This window comes from Chelmon rostratus, chromosome 16, assembly GCF_017976325.1.
Source record: "Chelmon rostratus isolate fCheRos1 chromosome 16, fCheRos1.pri, whole genome shotgun sequence".
Taxonomy (NCBI): Eukaryota; Metazoa; Chordata; class Actinopteri; order Chaetodontiformes; family Chaetodontidae; genus Chelmon; species Chelmon rostratus.
Genome location: NC_055673.1, coordinates 23,116,568 through 23,136,397, shown reverse-complemented (window position 1 = coordinate 23,136,397; position 19,830 = coordinate 23,116,568). Strand labels below are relative to the sequence as shown.

The 19,830-nt window shown below is 41.5% G+C and overlaps 3 protein-coding genes across 4 annotated transcripts in view; 1 reads left to right on the top strand and 2 right to left on the bottom strand.

The window, feature by feature from the left end:
• Positions 1-2,307, bottom strand: part of glcci1a (glucocorticoid induced 1a) — a 33,692-nt gene extending 31,385 nt beyond the window's left edge. For both annotated transcript variants that reach the window (XM_041955227.1, XM_041955228.1), the window contains exon 1: positions 1,567-2,307. In XM_041955227.1, coding sequence (XP_041811161.1) covers positions 1,567-1,921 — 355 coding nt within the window. In that variant the 5' untranslated portion in view covers positions 1,922-2,307. The remainder of the gene's footprint in view (positions 1-1,566) is intronic.
• A 304-nt stretch (positions 2,308-2,611) lies between these two features.
• umad1 (UBAP1-MVB12-associated (UMA) domain containing 1) lies at positions 2,612-17,696 on the bottom strand. The gene is made up of 4 exons (XM_041955534.1): positions 17,419-17,696; positions 16,838-16,928; positions 11,700-11,785; positions 2,612-8,005 (listed from the first exon to the last, which is right to left on the bottom strand). Exons 2-4 carry the CDS (start codon positions 16,917-16,919, stop codon positions 7,745-7,747), a joined length of 429 nt encoding a protein of 142 aa, XP_041811468.1. The 5' UTR covers positions 16,920-16,928; positions 17,419-17,696; the 3' UTR covers positions 2,612-7,744.
• rpa3 (replication protein A3) lies at positions 16,892-19,377 on the top strand. The gene is made up of 4 exons (XM_041955535.1): positions 16,892-18,080; positions 18,175-18,249; positions 18,955-19,066; positions 19,159-19,377. Exons 1-4 carry the CDS (start codon positions 17,982-17,984, stop codon positions 19,239-19,241), a joined length of 369 nt encoding a protein of 122 aa, XP_041811469.1. The 5' UTR covers positions 16,892-17,981; the 3' UTR covers positions 19,242-19,377.
• The last annotated feature ends 453 nt before the right edge of the window (positions 19,378-19,830 follow it).

Below are 19,830 nucleotides of genomic sequence, written 5' to 3'. Positions count from 1 at the left end.
GTGTTTATTGGTTGTTGGCAAGGGTCCAAGACACCATGCTCAGTGCCACCCTGGCTTGATGCATGCCACCCCGATCAAAATGCCCTGGACACGCCACTGCTAGCAGCAATGATATCAAAGAGCGGACAGATGCAAAGCCAAGTGCGTAAAGTGGCCTGTAATATCTTAATCCAGAACAGTTCTAAAACATTAGAGCAAACAGCTCTTCACAAAGATATGTGGTAACCATGTAGTAGCCATGACACATGCTGGATGTTAGCTAGACTGCACAAACACTATAGATAATTCAGTGTATTTGCAAGGAAATTATACTCCTTTTGGTAGCCAGATATATATTCTTATTTGGTAATATTTGCAAAATAGTATTTTTATATGTATGCATGCAGTTGCAGAGGCTGGCCCGCTTGTCCAGAGGGCTCTGTTTATGTCTCACAGACTGCTAGGCCCCAATGTTGCCATAGGAGCCATAGACCAACCAGCTGACGACATAATTTTTTCCGTATCAATGATGGTAAACAAGCTCAATGTAACGAATACATAATAAGATTTCAGTGTTCACAGCACATTCTGTAAATCTGGCGAATCATCCGTATCATGTAGATCAGTGAGTCCTGTTTATCTTCGACAGAGTAGCTGCATCATCACTACACAGGCATCCATATCCTGACATATTTCCCTCATCATAGCAATGATAATGCCAATGTAATGTAATAACAACTGCACTAGCTAATATCGAATTATTCCGTTTAAATCGCCAGAGTAACACACTGTAATAACAAACCGAAACAGCCTAAACTGTGGTGTGCTAATAATATTGCAAATATTATGATAGAAATTAGAACATGGTTGCCGGACCTATTGTGGAATTGCAGAAATTATAACTTGTGTATCTTCTCTATGTTTATAGCGTCTACCATCAGATCCATAATGCATTCTGACCCAATTAGGAAGCTAGCCACTAGCCTAGCATCTCGTCCGAAACGGGTAGTTGAATCCTTGCTACGGAGAACGGCTCTCTACATTGAATCTTAATATGAAAATTGTGACAATTTTAGGTAGCCTGGCTTATTCGGAAATGTGTATAGGCTTTAAAAAATATCACAGCCTTTGTCCAAGTATTAGCACCCCCCTTTACAATTCGGTGTACGTGTTATGTACAAACCTTCGCTCATTTTAATTAAAAATGTTATATTTCGAGCTACTTCGCCCATTACTTCCACTAGCTCCTCTCACCAAAACAGCGTGGCGCCGCATGGCGAATGGTGGTGAAAATTATTAAATTTAAGATTTTATTGAAGTTTAATGATTGATAGTAGACTAAACGTACGCCGAACATAAGAGTAGCACGTAGTTGTTCAGGCAATGTCTTGGTTCTCATTTTTAAATAGACTTTTTATGTTCATTAATCGCCGAAACCATTCAATTGTCAGATCGTTTAAGCTAGTTTGGCGTGACGGTCGCTCCATACGAGACAGAACGACACTTAGCATAAGTTAGCACCAAGCTATCAGAACGATGATGGATGCATTTAAGATAAACTTCATTTACCTTAAAGGACGGAATTACCTTTGGAAAGAGGCGAGTAAGGAGAGCGTTCTGGTGAGCTCCTGCTGTCCGTAGGTGAAAGTCTCTGCCTGGGAACCAGCCTTCCGTCCGAGCCGCTTCCACCCGGGTTGGCGGGACTGGAGCAACGGGACGTCGTCGGTCCTGTGTTGCTCCCGGCTACTGAGAAGGAGGAGGAAACGGAGCGGGTTGGGCTGTGTTGATTTCCACGCAAAAGCTGGTACGGCACCGTAGCACGGATGGGCTGCAACCGGACCGCGGTGGTGTTGTTGCTACAAGGCGAGCAGGAGGCTGTTGGGGAGCCGCTGTGTTTAACCCGCTGCTGGGACGAGCTGGCCTCTGCTGTTGATGCTGACATAATCAGCCACGTTCGGTTGATAAAGCTGTTTATGTAACAATATGACTGTCAAAAGTACAGCGTTCAGTTAAACAGCTCCACACCTAACTTCACGGGTGAGGTTTTCAGCACACGACACACATGCTGCCCGTATCCACAAACTTTAACAGCAACCTCAATTTCTGAAGTTCACGTTAATTCACGACGTCCAACCCTAAGAAGTCTGAACTTTACATATCTGTGATGCCAGCGAAGAAAACTCCAAAGCTAACGCGTTACTTTTCTGTGTCTGGGTACAAACACGAACAGCACACTGTGCTGCTGATTTCCTGCCAACACATTATCGCGTTACTAACTAATATTGGTCATTTCTTGACTCTCTCGCAACTCCTGACTCCTCTACCACAATTTCCAGGACAACAGTTGTCAGTTGAAACACCTACTGACAGAAGAGGCTGGGCCATGGGTGGGAACAAATCACTACGGCTACTTTCTGATTGGTGCTGGGCTGCTTCCTGGCTCTGTCACTGGGTCGGTCGTTGGATGTATGGGAGCTGAGGAGCGTCAGGTAAACCGCAAGTTGTCTCAGGGTCAGCAACCGATCGGTGACCGTGCATGGAGGCCTTTAGGTGTATTTGTGTGATTGTAGGCATTTAAGCAAAATATGGCATGACAACTTATCATATTAAACTGCAACATATCATATAAGATAGATAAGATTTTATTAATTAACATATGTTTTACAACAGACATATTAAAGATTAACATTTTTTAGGGGATTGACACTAGGAAAATTGCGAGTTACACATAAAGTGTAATCTAGGTTACTGGTTTCCATTTAACATTCCCAGGAAACAAAGTCAAACTGTGTGAGAACTGTGTGAGACAGGGGTATGTTACAACCTGATCCTATAACATTACCGGAAATCATTTTCTGTTCCTTATTCTTTCTAAATCAAGAAAGAAATAATATTCCATCCTTGCAGAAGTGTACACATAAAGAGGTCATATTCCAGAGTTGGGATAAAGTCATTGTTTTTTAAGTCACACCAAACAGTACTGTAAGTCTCCCATCCCAAGTCAAGACAGCTAAATCCAAGTCAAGAATAAGTCTGACAGAGAGTCCATCAAGTCACAAATGAAGGCTAAGATGTCCTATATCAAGTCCAAGTCCTTAACTTGCCTTTGTATGTTTTTCCTGCAAATATTTTGCATGTTGCCATCTGTTTATTGTTGACCTTAAACACAGGTTGGGGTCTTATAGTCAGCTGATGATAAATCATTTCACTCGTGCACAGAAACAGTCACAAATTAAACAACACTCTTCTAATTTATTCATAAAGTAAGTCGTCCAAATTCAAAACCAACTGAGCACATTACGAGCATCAACAGATGGACACTTTCACTCAGGGAATGAGATGGTTTAAGAGTAACATTTTTGTAGGAGTTAACAAATGGGTGTAAAATATGATATGAAAGGTATATAAACTGTGCATTAAAAGACACAGCAGGTTTGAAGAGACCACATTTGATCATGTACAAAAAAAATCAAAGGTACAAATACAGTATCTGGCTAATTCCTGGGTGAATGCATGACTCTAAGCAAATGTGTTTCCTCTTCTCAGCAAAAAATATATACTTCATTTAAAGGCCCATACTAACAAAATGACTAAAAAAAACACCCAACTTCATGTTATCTGTTGGAACATAACTCAAACAGGATGCACACATCAATCTGGTCAAGATCTTCAGATGAATGAATGCTGAGGTGAAATCCCCTCTATTTTACAGTGTTTAACAGCAATAGATACAGCATGTTGTAACTGTTTATAGCTTGCTTTGTTTGTTATATTGTTTGTTTTTCATGGGTAGGCCAAATTTAAGAGGCAAAGGGTTTAAAAAGTGAGATGACCGTCATTTACAGAGATTTTAACTTGGTGACCATAAATTCTCAAATCAAAAACAATTTAATTATAATTTGGTCATGTTGGTCAAATAACAACCAGCATGAACAAACAGAGGCTTGACACCAACAAAGCCTGGGTAAAAAACACTGAGGAGCTGAAGTTACCTTTACCATCACGGCTCTTGTAAACTCAGCATAATGTACATTTACCTACATTAATTCCATCAGTGTGACGACAGAGTCAAGTACTCGTCACTCTGCTGTTCTAACCTTCAACAGAAATTCTGACAGAAACGTTGGTTTCATTCAATTATTCTCAGTTGCCTCCACTTTGCCGATTTGTCAATCCATGGTACGCAACCGAGAATAAAACACATGAAAAGCCTACCAACCAAGGGATGATTACTTCACTTAACAACAATAAAACAAGTTCAAAGGACTGGGCAATGTACTGTAAGTGAATGAAAACACTTTCTTCTGTTATAGAAGAGAAATTCAGACCCTGCTGTACTGATGGATTTAGAGCTGTGGAAGGTACAGGACACTATCATGAGTTCAACAAGACAACAGCTAAACATGGAGGAAATGCTGAGATTTCCATGAAGGTAAATGAAGGCCATTTGAGAATTTACATACTCATCATCAAGGACCAACCCCTGTGCTGTCTTGAAGTGAATCCCAAACACTTAAAACACCAACAATACCAAGTGACTTAGCAATATGTTGAGTAGCACAGTGCTCACAGTATCAATGAAAAGAGACAGTTCTCATACTCTATCCACACCACTGTGTGGGTGGCAATGTTTAAATGTAACAAGTGGTCACACAGCTTCATCTCTCAGATCTAGTACAGTACATGAGACTTGGTGCAGAAATGTGTACTGAGCAAGTCATGAGCAACAGCATGTATATTTGACTGCATTCTCATGGAAAACGTATGCCATAAACACAGTAAGGGAAGACTGATGGAAAATGCAGACTGAATAAATAAGACAGCAAATTAACACTGGCAGAAGAATCTGTTGGATCAAAAGAAAGGCCACAAAGTACAAGCAAGCATGTTGTTGATTGGCGGGAACAGTTGTAAAATAGTCAAAACATGAATTGTGGGAGGAAGTGTTTTTGCTACATATAATGTCATCATATTAAATTATTCCATGAGAGCTGTAGCTAGTAAAAAATAGTCTTACTGTATATTTTCACCTTATCAGACACTCTCCACAGAGGATTCAAGACATCCAACATCCAATGACTCGACTGAAGACTTGGGCTTGACTCAATGGGATGTAGGACATTTCTTGTCGAAGTACTAAGCTTCAATCAAAGTTATTGCTTTATCATCTATGAACCACATCCAGAAATGACCTGAGAAGGTCTTTGGAGGTCTGCCCAATAAAATATCAACTTTATTTAAAGGATACTTCTAATGTAGCACAACCTGGGTCTTATTTTTGTAGATTGGGCCTCCATTAATAACTTTAATAAAGTATTATACTCTACAAGATCATTGCTGAGATCTAGCAAAGTGGGTCTGAAGTGGACAGAGGCATGAGCAGTCAGTAAACCTGATCCTGGCTAGTACCCGGGTCTCTAAGACCCAGCCCAACTGCACCTGGCAAACAACCAAAAACCTGTCAGGTTCAGTGTGGGTAGAAGAGTTATAGTAATCAGATGATCAGACAGGTTGTAAAAAAGCTTACCAGGTTAGTCAGACTTATCTGGAAGAGAAAAGGCCAATTGTAAAATTATTAGTCAAACTGTCCACTGTAAACCATCCACCACACTTCATTAACCAACTTTGACATGCCTTTCTTACCACAGCTGTGTGTGGAGTTTCTGCACTATGAGAGTCTAATACCCCTCTGACCCCCTGATCCCTCTGACTTTTTTGTAGCAATGTTCCCAGATCTCAGCAAATTACTTGATTAGCACTATGCTACCATACTGTTAGAACCCCAAGTTGTAATAAACTGGAATTATCCTATTCACAGTTAGACAACATCAGCGGTGCACACTGCATGTCACAGTATTTGAAGTGTGCCTCAGGACTTGACAGTCAATCATAAGTAAGACCACATCTGTAGTGCCCTGACTGCATCCGCGTTGAGGGCAACTCAACAAGAAACACGTAAACCACAAGTCCTTTCAGTTCCTATAAAGCTATGAAGTAAGAACGTTTCACCGTCATCAGAGCAGCCAGCCAAACTTCCACTCATCATTGGGTTGTTTTCCAATGTAATGTGACTTGATTTCAATGCCCCTACACTGACAGTAGAAAATGGATAAGGAGTTAGTACGACAAATTCAATGCTTCTCAGTTCTACAACTTATTTTGTGTTTTATGCAATTTTAGTGAGCTTTTACTTGCTCATATGCTACAGAATCACAGCTGCTTACTCAGCGGAGCTGTGGAACGCCTGGGGCCATATTTATAAAGTTCCTCCTAGTCTTGAAAGAGAAAGAGAATTCATAGAATTATGATGCTTTCTAAGAATTTCCCCTTATAGTTAAGAGTAGATCCTGGTAAAGATAAAATGTATTCACAAAGCATCTTAGCCCTTAGGAGAGCTCCTAAGGTGAAAAACTGTAAAGAGTGAGGAAGAGGACTTTGAAGAGGCTGAGGAGTTCCTTAAGTAGAGGAGTAAATGGCAGAAAGAGAAAAGGCTGGAAGAAATATTCTTCAAATGCTGAATGACAGTGAGTTCATTAAAATGCTACAGATTAGATGGTGCAGGGATAATGTTTGTGGTCGATTTCATTAGAGATGCGCTCACATCTCCCTCCCAACGCTGTAACGACAGGAATCACAGAAACTGATGAAAGCCGAGCCATTTCTCCCCCTGCTAACAGACCTGCGATTATAAAATAGGGATGTCAGTGGTTAACCCTTAATCACTTCACTACCAAGAATATTTTTGTCAGTCTGTAGGTTCATTTGCATACACACACACACACACACACACACACAGTGTGACGCACTCTGGTCCGAGGCCATCATCCACTTGGTGTGCAGTAAGACTCATATGGTGCTGTGTCACTGTGACTAAACTCATTGAAAAACGCTTTGAGGAGGAGAAAGATGAGGACAAAGTCAAGCTCGCCAGCGCAGACAAGCGACTCCTGACCACCGACTGCTCGACAGCTCTCACTGTCCAGTCATAACTTCCAGTGAAAATATTCCGCCTTCTCTCTCTCTCTCTCTCTGCTTAATGAAGGGTTTATTTCAAGGAGAGTGGAGAACAGTTTAAGGATGAACCAAGACAGTTTTAGTGAGTTTCATTCTGTTTTTTGACAAGTTTGAATGAAGTGTGTTTTACGATGATACAATCATTGTTTCTGTAAATGGAGTCTGGTGGCTTTGGTGCTTCTTACTCCTTAACAGAAAGGTCTGTCTCTGTATGGATCCTTTCCATAATGTTGTCAGAGACTTAGACTAACAATCTGAGCCTGTCAGTGGACGTGCACTGACTGTGAGCAAATGCACAGAGGTATTTCATCGCATATTTAAATAGAATAACTATCAGCATGTGGGAGGGCCTGTGTATTTAAACATTTTGTAGGCTACTTTTAAAGTACGGCTTACAGTTTATTCATTATGTTCACTTCATAAATAGTACTCATAATTTCATAATGTCTTAATGGCGACTATATTCTATGATAAGGTTGATTTCACTGTCCATTCTACGCCCATGATCACTGAACCGTGTATGATTTATGATTCTTTTGGTTTTTTTTTGATCAACCAATCACACCTTTTAAAAGAATGCATCATACCTAGCACCGGGGTCAACCACACTAAAACTTTCAGTCCCTCCCCTGCTCAGACAATTTTCCTAGATCACTCCTAAAATAGGACTTCTTGCTAGAAATCTTTAGGCTAAGAGAAAGTTTGTTAATCCAGCCCCCGATGGCAGCCCTGATATTCAAACTGAAAAAGACTAGGCATTATGAAGCACAGAGTTCTCTAGAGTGAAGTCGTACTGAAAACTAGCCAGGTTGTAGTTTATGTCCCGGGACAGCAGCACGTCTGGAATCAGGGGAAACCCCGCCTGCACGGCCAGGACGTGAGGAGCCAAAGTGAAGGGGACGTCCCCGAGGAGATCTGGGAGAGTTGAAGCAGCTTCCACTGTTGGGCTCCCTGCTAGTGGCGCTGTGGTAGGGACAGCTGTGGTGGGTTGAGCTGGAACTGTACAGGATGACTGTGAGGAAGAGGAGACACAGCTTTAATGCCAGTGTGCAGTGCTGAGATTTTACTGATACACATTTGATCATCTAGTCTTTTCACAGGTGGAGAGTAGCAGGTGGAGAGCTTCATGACGACCATGTCAGTATTTGTTTAGATGACTAAAACAACTAGTGTACCTTACCTTTTTGTGCTAAGAGAAAATGATTCAACTATACTTTTGAAAAAACACTTTTTTTCACCCCATTTTTAAAAGAACTTCCCAGAGCTTATGAACCTGGTCCACAATGTGTTTACAGCTGAGAGTAGCACCTTCACTGCCTTTGTGCACTGCGTTGCTGGACAACAGTGTGCACCAACAAAACACTTGGAAATGAAAGGTGTTTTTTAGTAAGCACGCTGACATGATTGTTTCACCATCCGTCCCTGAGCTACAGCTCTGAGACACACGACATCTAATGGACAGAGAAGAAACATTTCAAATCCATGACATGGATAGCTTGCTGAATATAGTCATGATTGTAAGAGAAAGGTTTGGGGACTTGGCCCGTTCCGTAGTGTCATCCTGAGGCTCTCCACCAGGAACAAGGCTTTGGGAACAGTGACATCATCAGTATGGTGTGAAACTCAGGGGTAGTTGGCAGAGCTTTGGACATTTATTTTTGTTCCGCTCAGTTATGACAACACAAAGTCCTGGAAAGTGATAATTCCTCAGTAATGTTTTCAATGTATTTTGTGTACTGTGTTGCAATAAGATGCATATTCCAACATGCTGTTCCTAATTAGTGCTGTCTGCCAAAAACAAAGCTCTAACGCTGTGGACTGAAGGCGTGCTGGTGAATTGCTGTAATTCAGTGTGGCTGTACTGGTGCACATGGAAGTGCTGGAATGTTGTTCAGCCTTTTAAGCTGCATGTGGAGGAGTCAAATACATGTTTATCATCTGAAATGTGCTTCTTCTTCACTAAATAAGCAGCGATGGCAGTGAGTTAGCCGGTTCTTCTCTCATTATATCACGGTCAATAAAATGAGATTAGTGCCTTCAGCGAGATGAAATACTGTGCTGAAAATAAATGCTGAAATGTCAAAACCGCACAAGCAAAATACCTCAGAACTGCTTCATGGTGACATGAGAAAAGAAAATGTCTCAGGGCTCGGTCTCGCTGAACCAGCATCAGTTCATTTCTTACACATTTTTTCTGTTGTTCTCAGTGTGGAATTAAAAAAAGGTGGAATTTTTGAAGCTCAGAATAATGGACAATCAAGAACTACTTTATACTGCGTTTTGTTCAATGGTTATTCTGTAACACTACTTGGCTTCTTATTTGTTATACCACTGTTTACATATTTTAGTTAGTAAAGCTACTAAAATCACAATGTCAGTATCTTGAGAGCGCAGACTTCACGTCAACCTTCACTTCTGTAACATCCTAAGGAAGGAAGCTGCAAAGGCGTAGTCCCAACCATTACACTTAACAGCTGTGCTCCTATGACTGTTAACCATGTGCTGAGGATAACATAAGCAGAAGTAACTTTGGGATGATACAGCATGTGAGAAAACCTCAAGAAGCAGAGCAAAACCTCAACAACCTTTGCAAAGCTCATCGGTCAGAGGGAAAACAGTGTTGTGTTCGCACTCTTAATGAGGCTTTTTCTTCTCCACGTCGGTTTTCAGTGAGACTGAAGTTGCTTGATGAGTTTGTCGAGTGTGGGTGAGGTCTGTGCATCGCACAGAAAGCGCTCTTGCCCATTTTTTAAAATAGCGACGTCAGTCTTTTCTTGGAGCATGTGCCGCCTTCAGAGCAGCGCATATGAAATTCATCCAGAGTGGCAGATTTGAGGCTTTGTTTTGTGCTTTAACATATAATTAAAGGCCACTGTGACACTAAACGCAGAGGAGATGTTACAGGAAATGGTTATTCCTCTGCAATTAAGAGGCAGAGGTTTCCTGTGGGACTGGAGCACAGGCAGGGTGGAGCAGGGTCCCGGGTCTTGTTCTCCGTTACGCTCGCCGACGTGGAGTTTCCATGAACCAGAGCACAAAACAAAGGTCCTACACTTGGGAATGATTGTGATGCTGGCAGTATGAACACCGAGACCATGTAAACAGCAAGAAAGACTGCCTTAAAACCTTTTATCTCTCCTCTCTCCTTTTTAGTAGCAATTAGCAATTTAAACTGTTGTGTTTCTGCCGTCTCAGATTCGACAGGTGGGCATGATACTGGATTTGAATTGAACAAGATGCTACCAAACCAAAAACTGTAGCCCTCCACAAGTCAGTTTGGTACTTTGGTGTGAAAACGAGCAAAAGCAAAGGACCTTGTGAAGATGCTGGAGGAAAAAGGTACAACGGCATCTATTATCCAGAGTACTGTGTTGACATAGCCTGAAAGGCTTCTCAGCAAAGAAGAAGCCACTGCTACAAAACCACCAGAAAAAGCCAGACTATTTCTGGTTTGATGAAACAAAACTGAACTGTGTGGCCATAATGATCACAGTTTTGTTTGGAGGAAAGAGGGGGAGCCTGCGCGTTGAAGAACACCATCCCAAATGTGGAACACAGGGCAGCTGCATCACACTGTGGGGTGCTTTCCTGCAGGAGGGACTGGTGCTCTTCACGAAACAGATGGCATCATGAGGATCCACAGAAGCAACATCTCAAGAAACCAGCCGGGGACTTAAAGATTGGTCAGCAGTGGAGCACAAGCAGGGAATGTTTACTCGGAGTAAATGTCAAGAACTGTGAAAAACTGAGTTTGCATGTATTTGGCTTAGGTGTTTTTAAAACTTCAGTTTCACCTGTATGAGTTGTTTCAGAAGGCAACTTCAAACAACATTTCTTTTTTCATTTACTGGTTGTAAAACTGCAAAGCACTATGAAAGACAGCAGTGTTAGTATGCTGTTCTTGTGACTGCAGGACGACTCTGATTACAGGCACAGGCTGTTGCTTAGCTTAGGTCAACAGGTTTTAGAAGCCGGCTTAAATCTACACCAGAACACTTTTTACCTGTTTTGTGGGATAATAATCACCATACTGCCTTTCTCTCTAATGTTTTACAACACTGTTTTCCATGTGTGTGTGTGTGTGTGTGCATGTGTGTAGTGTGGTTACAATGTTGTTGCATCTCAGTATTTCCTGTGGCACCGTGTGATTAAAACTGGAGAGATGAGCCACTCACTAACTGTGTGACATGTGGTAGCTCCAGGATGCCATATGGACCAAATGTGCACACATACGCGTGCACGCATCTGAGCGAGCGCACGCACACGAGCACACACACACACACCACTGTCCGCAAAAATGTCCTTAATTAGAAACTAAGCAATTAACACTTAAGTATTAAGGCTCATAAACTAAATGTAGCAACACTCAGAAGGCCAGCAGAGCTCTTAGGAGGCTTGTGTCTCAGCTCGGTTTTAAAGCCAGTGTGGTGAATGGTAGTGGCACATTTTGGCACGTTGGCTCAGTCTGTGTCCCAGCACCTGTCAACATCACAGTGGTGGAGATTGTTTTTGCATGAACCATGCAGGACAAGGCCAGCTGGGATCCGAACAGCTACTGGTCTCAAGCCTTCTAGACTGTTTACTGCTCTGAAAACAATGTTGTCTTTCTCTGGCTGCTCTGATTATTGAGCTCCACAATACTGATCTACGATACCACAGGGTAAATGTCATGTTATGTCATGGACTGAAAAGCTCAACAAACTCACCTTTGATGGCTGCACTATGACATTTGTTGACGGCTGTGCAATGTTCATGGTGTGCATCTTCCTCCTCTGTTCCTCAACTGTCTCTCCTGCACAAGAAATTGACAGACAAACGTTTATTGACATTTTTAAGGAAAATTCAGAGGGGAATAGCACCAGCATATCATAACAAAATATTGGAATATGAACGAGTTTCTGCAGATTATGCGTTATATAGAGGCTGTGCATGGATGCCCCGAGTACTCGCATTATACAGATATACACGCCGCTCCTCTGGGGCTAATTTCTTCAAAACGACTCCAAATGCCACCAAAGTTGTCTGGGTGAGTAAATGGTCGTATTTAATGCTACAAATGAGGTCCAGGTTGTAAAAAGACGAAAGTTATCCTTTAAGTTGCAGTAAAGTTGTAGCGCCTGAATGAAAAAACACTGGCACAGTCTACTGCGGAAACAATCACTTAACCTGACGCTGAACTATTGATACCTGAACTATTGATTATGGCTTGATTGATGAACTAAATTGACTCATTACGGCTTCTCAAATATGAGGATTTGCTGCTTTGAGGATGTCACCTCGGGCTCTGGGAAGTTGTGATTTTTATTATTTTCTTACCTTTTTTGACCAAAAATTCATCAGTCGTCAACAGATTAATCAATACTGAAAAGAATCATTGCCATCCCAGTATAATAGAAATATAATGCAGACATAGAGGTAACTGGAGCTCAAATAAGCAACAGTGTTGACAGTAACAGAACATCAATCTGCGACTGCGTCATTCTGCCCTCTGGGATATTGTTATTGGCATTAAGGACGATTAATCATTTCATTGAGAAAATAATCTGCAGATTAACTAATGATTAACTAGAGGAAGTAGGAGAAGTAACTAAGAAAACTATTTCAACCTCAGTACCTCGCTGTGTGTCATAACTTCTGGCGACCCCCTGACTTTTACTCTTTTCTCAAGGACTGCTACATAAATACTGCCTTCAGATTGAAACTTGTATCTTGTTATATTTGTTTTTTTTCTGCAACATGCATTTTGGCCTTACAGACCTGCAGGCCTGACTGTCACACAAGATAACAAAAGAGCTGCTCAGAAGTGATTTACACTGAGCTTTTTCCACGAGCGCAAATGAGGTTAATGAGGGGGATTATTTGAGCTGCACAAGTGGTTTTCTGATCACATTAATGGATTAAAAAGCATTACAACTGCAGGGAATGAGTAAACACAGTTTCACTGTGTTAAGGATTTAGAGCTGAGGTTCATGCCTGCTTGTGCCTGAGCAGTTGTGCTTTTATCCTGTGATCAGGCACAACTGTGGTTAGCTGCACAACACCTCAGCTTCATTCAAAGTGTGTTACCAACAACCCTAGCTGTCGATCAAAGAGAGTGTCCACGCCAATATTAAGAGCTACAGATGTGCCAGAAGACACAAATAAAATCTGCTCGACTGTCATTTATTCTTAGTCCATGTCCCCGCCTATTTTAAGGCTGTGCTGGAGGCCTGGCAGCAGGGTGCCGCCACTGAGCCAATTAATGAGATCTCCCTTGTCAAGTGGCTGAAACGCTGAGTGAGAAGAGGCGCTGATGGAAGGAGAACATGAGAAGGTAATGCTGTTCTCCCCCTCGTCCTCTACAGGGCCAAACTGACTTTGTCCACACAATGAAATCATTCACGCTGATGTCATTGTCTCTGATCTCAGCTCCGTGTTTCTCCTCAGCAGCCTCCCGGGGGGAAGAGGAGGGCTTTCCTCTGGGGCTCGATGAGGCCCATAGCCCTGTTTGTGTGCTCACAGATCACACCTACAATCATCTGATCTGCAATCAGCTTAGATAATGTTGCCGTCTGCCATGTTTACACTTATTACTATTGCAAGTGTTTTTTTTTTGTTTTGTTTTTTTTTTGTTTTTTGTTTTACATGAAACAATGACTGCGAGACTAAATGACAGCTTCCAGCTTTGAGGGTGTTTGGGGTTTTGGGGTATGCACATACATACACACACAGTGGCATGCAGAGGTTTGGCTACCTTTGGTCAAATGTTTCTGTTACTGTGAATAGCTAGATGACACATTTCTTGAATATTTTAAACAAGATACGTTTTTTATTTCTGCCTTTTTACACTTTCAAAAAAAGGAAAAGGTCCAGATGCAAAACTCTGGTCACCAAAGTAGTGTTCAGTCGTGTGACCCACCCTATTCTGATCTGATGATATTTTCTCATTAATTATGATAAATAATTTTGACTATAAAATGTTAGAAACTAGTGAGAAATACCTGTTATAAATTCCCACAGTCACAAAGTGATGTCTTTACATTTTTGCTTTGCTCAAACAAAAGGCCAAATAACACAAGGAGGGAAATCCGCACTAAAAAGACAGTAACAATTCATTTTAGCCCAGAGCACAGGCTCAAACAAGTTCCTGGTGTTGTTTGTGCTCCTCAATGGAAGCCCAAATAACTCAATAATTCATGACACATGGAATAAAAAATGGAAAAGATTATATGTTAACAACACAGGAAGGAAGTTTCAAATCCTCCTTCCTCTGAGAAAACAGGCTGTCTGCTGTTCTGGAAATTTGCATCTAGGCTCAGCCAGCTAGTTAATAAATGTGTTAGGCTTCGTTTGATAATAACCTGAGACTGGAGTCCATCATGCCACCAAAAAGCACCCAAACTGTAGACAGGTGAACCATCTTACCACGTATTGAAATCAGCCACTATAACCGTGTTAGTGCTCCCAAATGATGGAGTACAAGCACTCAACATCTAAAAACATTTCTACCATCTGGCTAAATCAGCAGTGCGTCTTCTGAGACTGCTGGTCGGACCAGTCAGAGGACTTTTGGGTTCTTGCCTCCTGCGCAACTATTTTCATAATCCATCAACCATTTTAGTACATCCTCAAGCAACATAACAAACGTTCACTGGTTTCAGCTTCTCAAATGTGCAGATCTGATGCTTTTCTTCATCATATGACAGTAAACGGAGTATCTTTCTGTTCTGGACTGTTGGTCAGACATTTGCATAGATCTCCTTCAGCTATGGTAAACCATAAGGGGCATTTTTTCACTTTTTTCTGGCTTTAATAGACCAAACAAATAACCGCTGAATTGTGAAAACAGTCTGCAGATTAGTTGAAATGAAAATCAGTTAGTTGCAGCCGTACTGATGAGAGAAAGCTGTGCTAGAACAGTGCCTTCTAACTAATCCTCCAACCAAACTGGAATCTGAAGGGGGCTGAAGTTGTTTTCAGTGATTCTAGTTTAATACTCTTCTTATATTGTTCTATCTTCACATTCACTCTACCTGCCAAGTGCTTTATAAACCTGTTTTTAAAATGTGTTAAAAAATTATTATTGCCCTCATTATTATTATTAACAAGCTTTTAGATTTTTTTACTATTTAACAGGAAATAGCTGCTGTATGTGTTCTAACCTTTAAGCTCCCCAACTCATGACTCTTCTCTCCACCCAGTGACAACAGCAGAACCAACAGATTGTTTTGGGTTTTTTTAAGCCTTCATTCAAATGGCAGTTTCTGCCTGAACAACCAAACACAGCTAGAAACGAAGTGACATTGCCACTGCAAAACTAGCCAACAGGCTTGCCCTGCTGGGACTTTCCACTGCCTCAGCTTGGCCTGGCCGAGCTGTGCACCTGTTATCTAGTCCTGCGTGGGACCACCAGCTCTGATCTGAACGTGTTCTGATCAGCTGAAATCTACCAGAGGATACGTGAGTAAAGAAGAAAACTCTATACTTAAGATCAAATGTACTCTAAAACACAGCTCTCATAAAGCCTCAGGTGACCATATTTCATTGAATTGTCATTGTTGACATGTCTGAGTTCATATCAGCCATTCACTCACACACTGCAGACTATAAGGCCATCTTTAAAAAGAGGACATGCCTGAATGATAGGCAGGAGTTTACAGTGAGTGTCTGTGAGCTTAGCTGGTTGTCTCGATGTGAAAAAGAAAGCCTGGCTCTGACACTTGTTCTCTTCTGCCAAAAATAACACGCAGCTCCTGACCATCTGCGTCAGCTCCACCAGCTCCTCCAATTGAACCCCGAGTTAAAGTGTTAAAGTGTAACATTAGTGACACTCAAAATGCAACTGAAGATATTCTTCTCTCGCAGAAATAAGACTTCATTTACAGAGTTGTTCTCAAAGCCGTCAACACATAAGGACGAAAACTAGTTTCCTTCTTGAAAAAAGAAATCAACATTGAACAATTGAACCCACGAGAAGGAAATGATGCTGCATTTCTCTGGGAGATGAATTAAAGTAAAGTTTAATTCAGGATGAACCTCGATGGACGTGGATTGCTGCGGCTTTAGGTAAAAACAGATGGCTTAGACACACTAAAGTGGGAGGACACACAATCACTACAGCTGTCACTGAGGCACTGTCAGATAAGAGGAGCTACAGCCCAAATCTTAACTGAGCTGCCTTAACTCAGGGGGCTGAGACGATTTGCTAATTTAGACATGACACCAATATGATAAACCAGAGTAAAATGTTTCAGCAAATAAATCTTGATTCAACGTCCTCTTACTAATTTCCCCATGGAGTTTGCACAGGTGTTGTGGAGACAAAGTAAGAAACTTCTGTTAATGTGATATCAGGTGGTCGTATATGGGATAATTTAAAGTCACTGCTCTTGGTCCATAAAAACAGTAGTGTAAGTTGTAGTGTAATACAACATCTATTATTATTAGCCTCTATTTAACAGTTGAGATCACAGAATCTCTTTTTCGACCGAGTCAAGACAGCAGCATTATAGTGTCTCAGGCAACATACATGCAAACACTGAAAACACACGAAACGAAACAAAACAGGCCAAATGGACGGCATGTGTCCATCTGTCCATCTGGACGCAGGTTTGTTTCTCTTTATTCATACATGTTTCTGAAACATTGCACTTCACTAAAGAGGCTAACTCAGAATTAACCAGACTGCTCATTAGTAATGAGTCATTAAGGATCTTTGAAGTGTCTGTCATGCGGCTGAACATTTCTCATACAGTACATGTCACATGAGGAACAATGAAGGGAACATCACACCAAACGGTTCTGTCTCTTTAACGATGTCCTGCCAAAAAGTCAGTTTCATTTCAGAACAGGTTATGTGTCTCACCAATGATAACAAAGCCTCCATCCACTTCCTTCTCGGATGTTGACTTCTTGGAGTCTTTGCGGAGTCCAAGAAAACTGAGCATGATTATCTTCTGTCGACAGAGGACATGAGGGTTAGACCAGCAGCCACTGCGCTGTGTGAGCTGTATTCATGTGATCCAGAGCGAGTTAAAGTGTTTAAGTGTAACATTAGTGACACTCAAAATGCAACTGAAGATATTCTTCTCTCGCAGAAATAAGACTTCATTTACAGAGTTGTTCTCAAAGCCGACAACACATAAGGACGAAAACTAGTTTCCTTCTTGAAAAAAGAAATCAACATTTAACAAGTCATTTCTTTTTTTTTACTGATGGATATAGGATTGGAAGTAGGGACTAATGGACCCGCCTTCATCATGACACCTGACGTTAGAGCACAGGTGAGGATTTATGTCACGAGCTAATTCCGCATTAATTAATATAATTGACTGTATCGCTGTGTGTTTCCGTTTAAAAGGACACTATAAAATGTCAAACGTTAGCCGTAAGTCATGGCATTAAATGCTCATTTAAACAGTCAAGTCTTCAGCCAGTGTCACTTACTTTAGTTGTGCCTTGTCATGAAGTTCAGCATGCGGCCACTACAGTCAGCTGTTTCTATAACGTTAGACGTTCGGTTACTATGGTTCCATTCGATTAGTTTCAGCTCGTGCAACCCTGATAAATGTCAGTTTCTCTCGACTTGTGAACTGCAGGATATAACCTAATCTCCCGTCGTTACTTCGTCCGTACAATATCATCCGTATTGTTGTGTTATGATGAGAACGTCATTGGCCTCCATTTCCTCCGTGTCCGTGTAGAAACTGTAAATGCTTTCTACAATTCTTCTACAGGTTATGCCGTTACCAACACGTACCGGAAGTATTCGTCGATGTTTCCGGGGGGAAACAATGTTAGAGCACAGCGGATATGTCGTACTAAGAGTTGGTGGCGTTCGATTTGAGTTCCTGGGTTTGCCGTAAATAAAAGGCCACGGCATTTCAACGTAAATGTAGATACTCCGCCCGCATGGGCTTCCGTGTGACATAAAATATAGAACCAAGCATTTCCCGCGCAATATTACATTGTCCCGAGTTCAGTAACGCCAAAAACAGCAACCCATTAAGATGGCAGGCATACTGGACGTTCCCAAACCAAGAATAAACTGCTCCATGCTGTCGCAGCACATCAGCAGACCGGTGTGCTTCGTTGGACGCGTTGAAAAGGTCAGTGCTACTTGTTCTCAGGTGAAGTGAAAAGCCTGGATAATCTCCACTGTGAACGTCGTTAACATGAAGATACTGTGCTGTGCTCTGACAGGTACACCCAACAGGAAAAACGTTCACTGTCTCTGATGGAGAAGGCAAGATTGCAACAGTCGAACTTAACGAGCCTGTGAGTACTCTTCCTGAATCTGTGAATTAGTCAAACAGAAGGTAGCCCCCCAGGCTACCTTCAGTGTTGTTGTCAAAAGAATGGCATCTAAATGGGAAAGCACGTAAACTGCATTGTTTATGAAGAGATTCATTGTTAACGTTAGACCTGACCAACATGTGTGCCTCGTGTATTAGCGTTGCATTCAAGCCACAGATCTTAGCATCTGTTTCTTCTAAAAAAAAAAAAAAAAAAGATAAAAAACGTGGAGTGACTCGGTGATCTGTCATGAACCCAGAAGGTGGACGACGAACACTTGTTTCTGTCTGTCAGACTTTTCTCACAGTCTGGAAAAACAAACAAAAAAATCCTTCTGTGTCACAATATAAAAGATTTTTAACCTGTTTCCCAAGTTTCGACTCTTTCCGAATCCAAAGAAAGAAGGCAGGCAGAAATCACATGTCTTTGCTCAAATTGTATGACGTGCAACAATATAATATTGTTTATTATCGGATATATTTGTCTAAATTGATCTGTGTTATAATACATTGACTTGCTGTATGTGAGATGTGTAATTCCCAGCTCTCTGGTTAGGAAACACGGTGGCGGCTTGGGAAACACGATATCTTTTTAATGGCTGGAAGAATCTGATGACTCTGGAAGAACTTTAAGAAGCTCTGATCTAACATGTATTGCATGCTAAAGCTATGTGCCGTTTCTCCCCAGCTTGGAGAAGAGCTGAGCGGTGTCGTGGAGGTCATTGGTATGGTGTCCAACAAAGGAGCAATAATGGCCACCACGTACAACATGCTACGAGAGGACAAGGGCATTACTTTTGGTGGGTCTTCCTTTATTGTCGGTTACATACAGATGAATACGGCAGCATTCATCTGTGGTGACTTACAGCGTGTTCTGTCCATCCGTCCGCAGATTTAGAGCTGTATAATGACGCCCTGAAAGTCATCCATGATTTCCCCCAGCACTACCCCTTTGAAGTGGCTGCGAGTGGATGAGGCCCCGCCGCGTGAAAACCTCGTTCTTTGTTCGCTCAAGTTGTCTTCACTTCATGTCCATCGTTTGTGTCACTTTTTGTTCAGTAAAAATAGATTTGTACAAACTGTTTTGTCAATAAAGTTAAAACCAAATGTACTGGCAACTGCTTTTCTAAAGATCATGTTCAGCTTTCTGCTCAAAACACCAAAATCTGACGGTCCACTTACAAGCTTTATAGGGGCTTTCCACCACACCACAGCCCTGGAAAAGCTAAGAGTTGAGATTATGATGTTATACAGTCTGCTCAGTGTTTTTAATGGGCAGAAAATCTTTGTAAAACAAGAATAAGATGTTTACATGCTCGATACGTTCCTTGGTTACTCATGCACAGCAGCAGTAGCTAGTACACTTTGACTGCCCTGTTAATTAGTGTGATGCTTTTGTGCATTATGATAGCATTAGAGAGGGGAGTCCTTTGCATAAGGCAGAGACCTGCAACATTTCAAACTGCAGTAGAAAAGACTACTGAAATAAATTTGACAAGATAAAACAAAAAAGCCAAGAGATACGGTTAGAATATTACAGTGCAGTAATAAGTTGGCTCAACAA

Bases quoted from the DNA above. Each gene is read 5' to 3' on its own strand.
- umad1 (XM_041955534.1), bottom strand. From the start codon at position 16,919: ATGCTCAGTTTTCTTGGACTCCGCAAAGACTCCAAGAAGTCAACATCC. The intron at 11,786-16,837 runs GTGAGACACATA...TTTCTTGTGCAG, and splicing joins TGGAGGCTTTGTTATCATTG to GAGAGACAGTTGAGGAACAG. The intron at 8,006-11,699 runs GTGAGTTTGTTG...TCTTCCTCACAG, and splicing joins TCATAGTGCAGCCATCAAAG to TCATCCTGTACAGTTCCAGC.
- rpa3 (XM_041955535.1), top strand. From the start codon at position 17,982: ATGGCAGGCATACTGGACGTTCCCAAACCAAGAATAAACTGCTCCATG. The intron at 18,250-18,954 runs GTGAGTACTCTT...GTTTCTCCCCAG, and splicing joins CAGTCGAACTTAACGAGCCT to CTTGGAGAAGAGCTGAGCGG. The intron at 19,067-19,158 runs GTGGGTCTTCCT...ATCCGTCCGCAG, and splicing joins GGACAAGGGCATTACTTTTG to ATTTAGAGCTGTATAATGAC.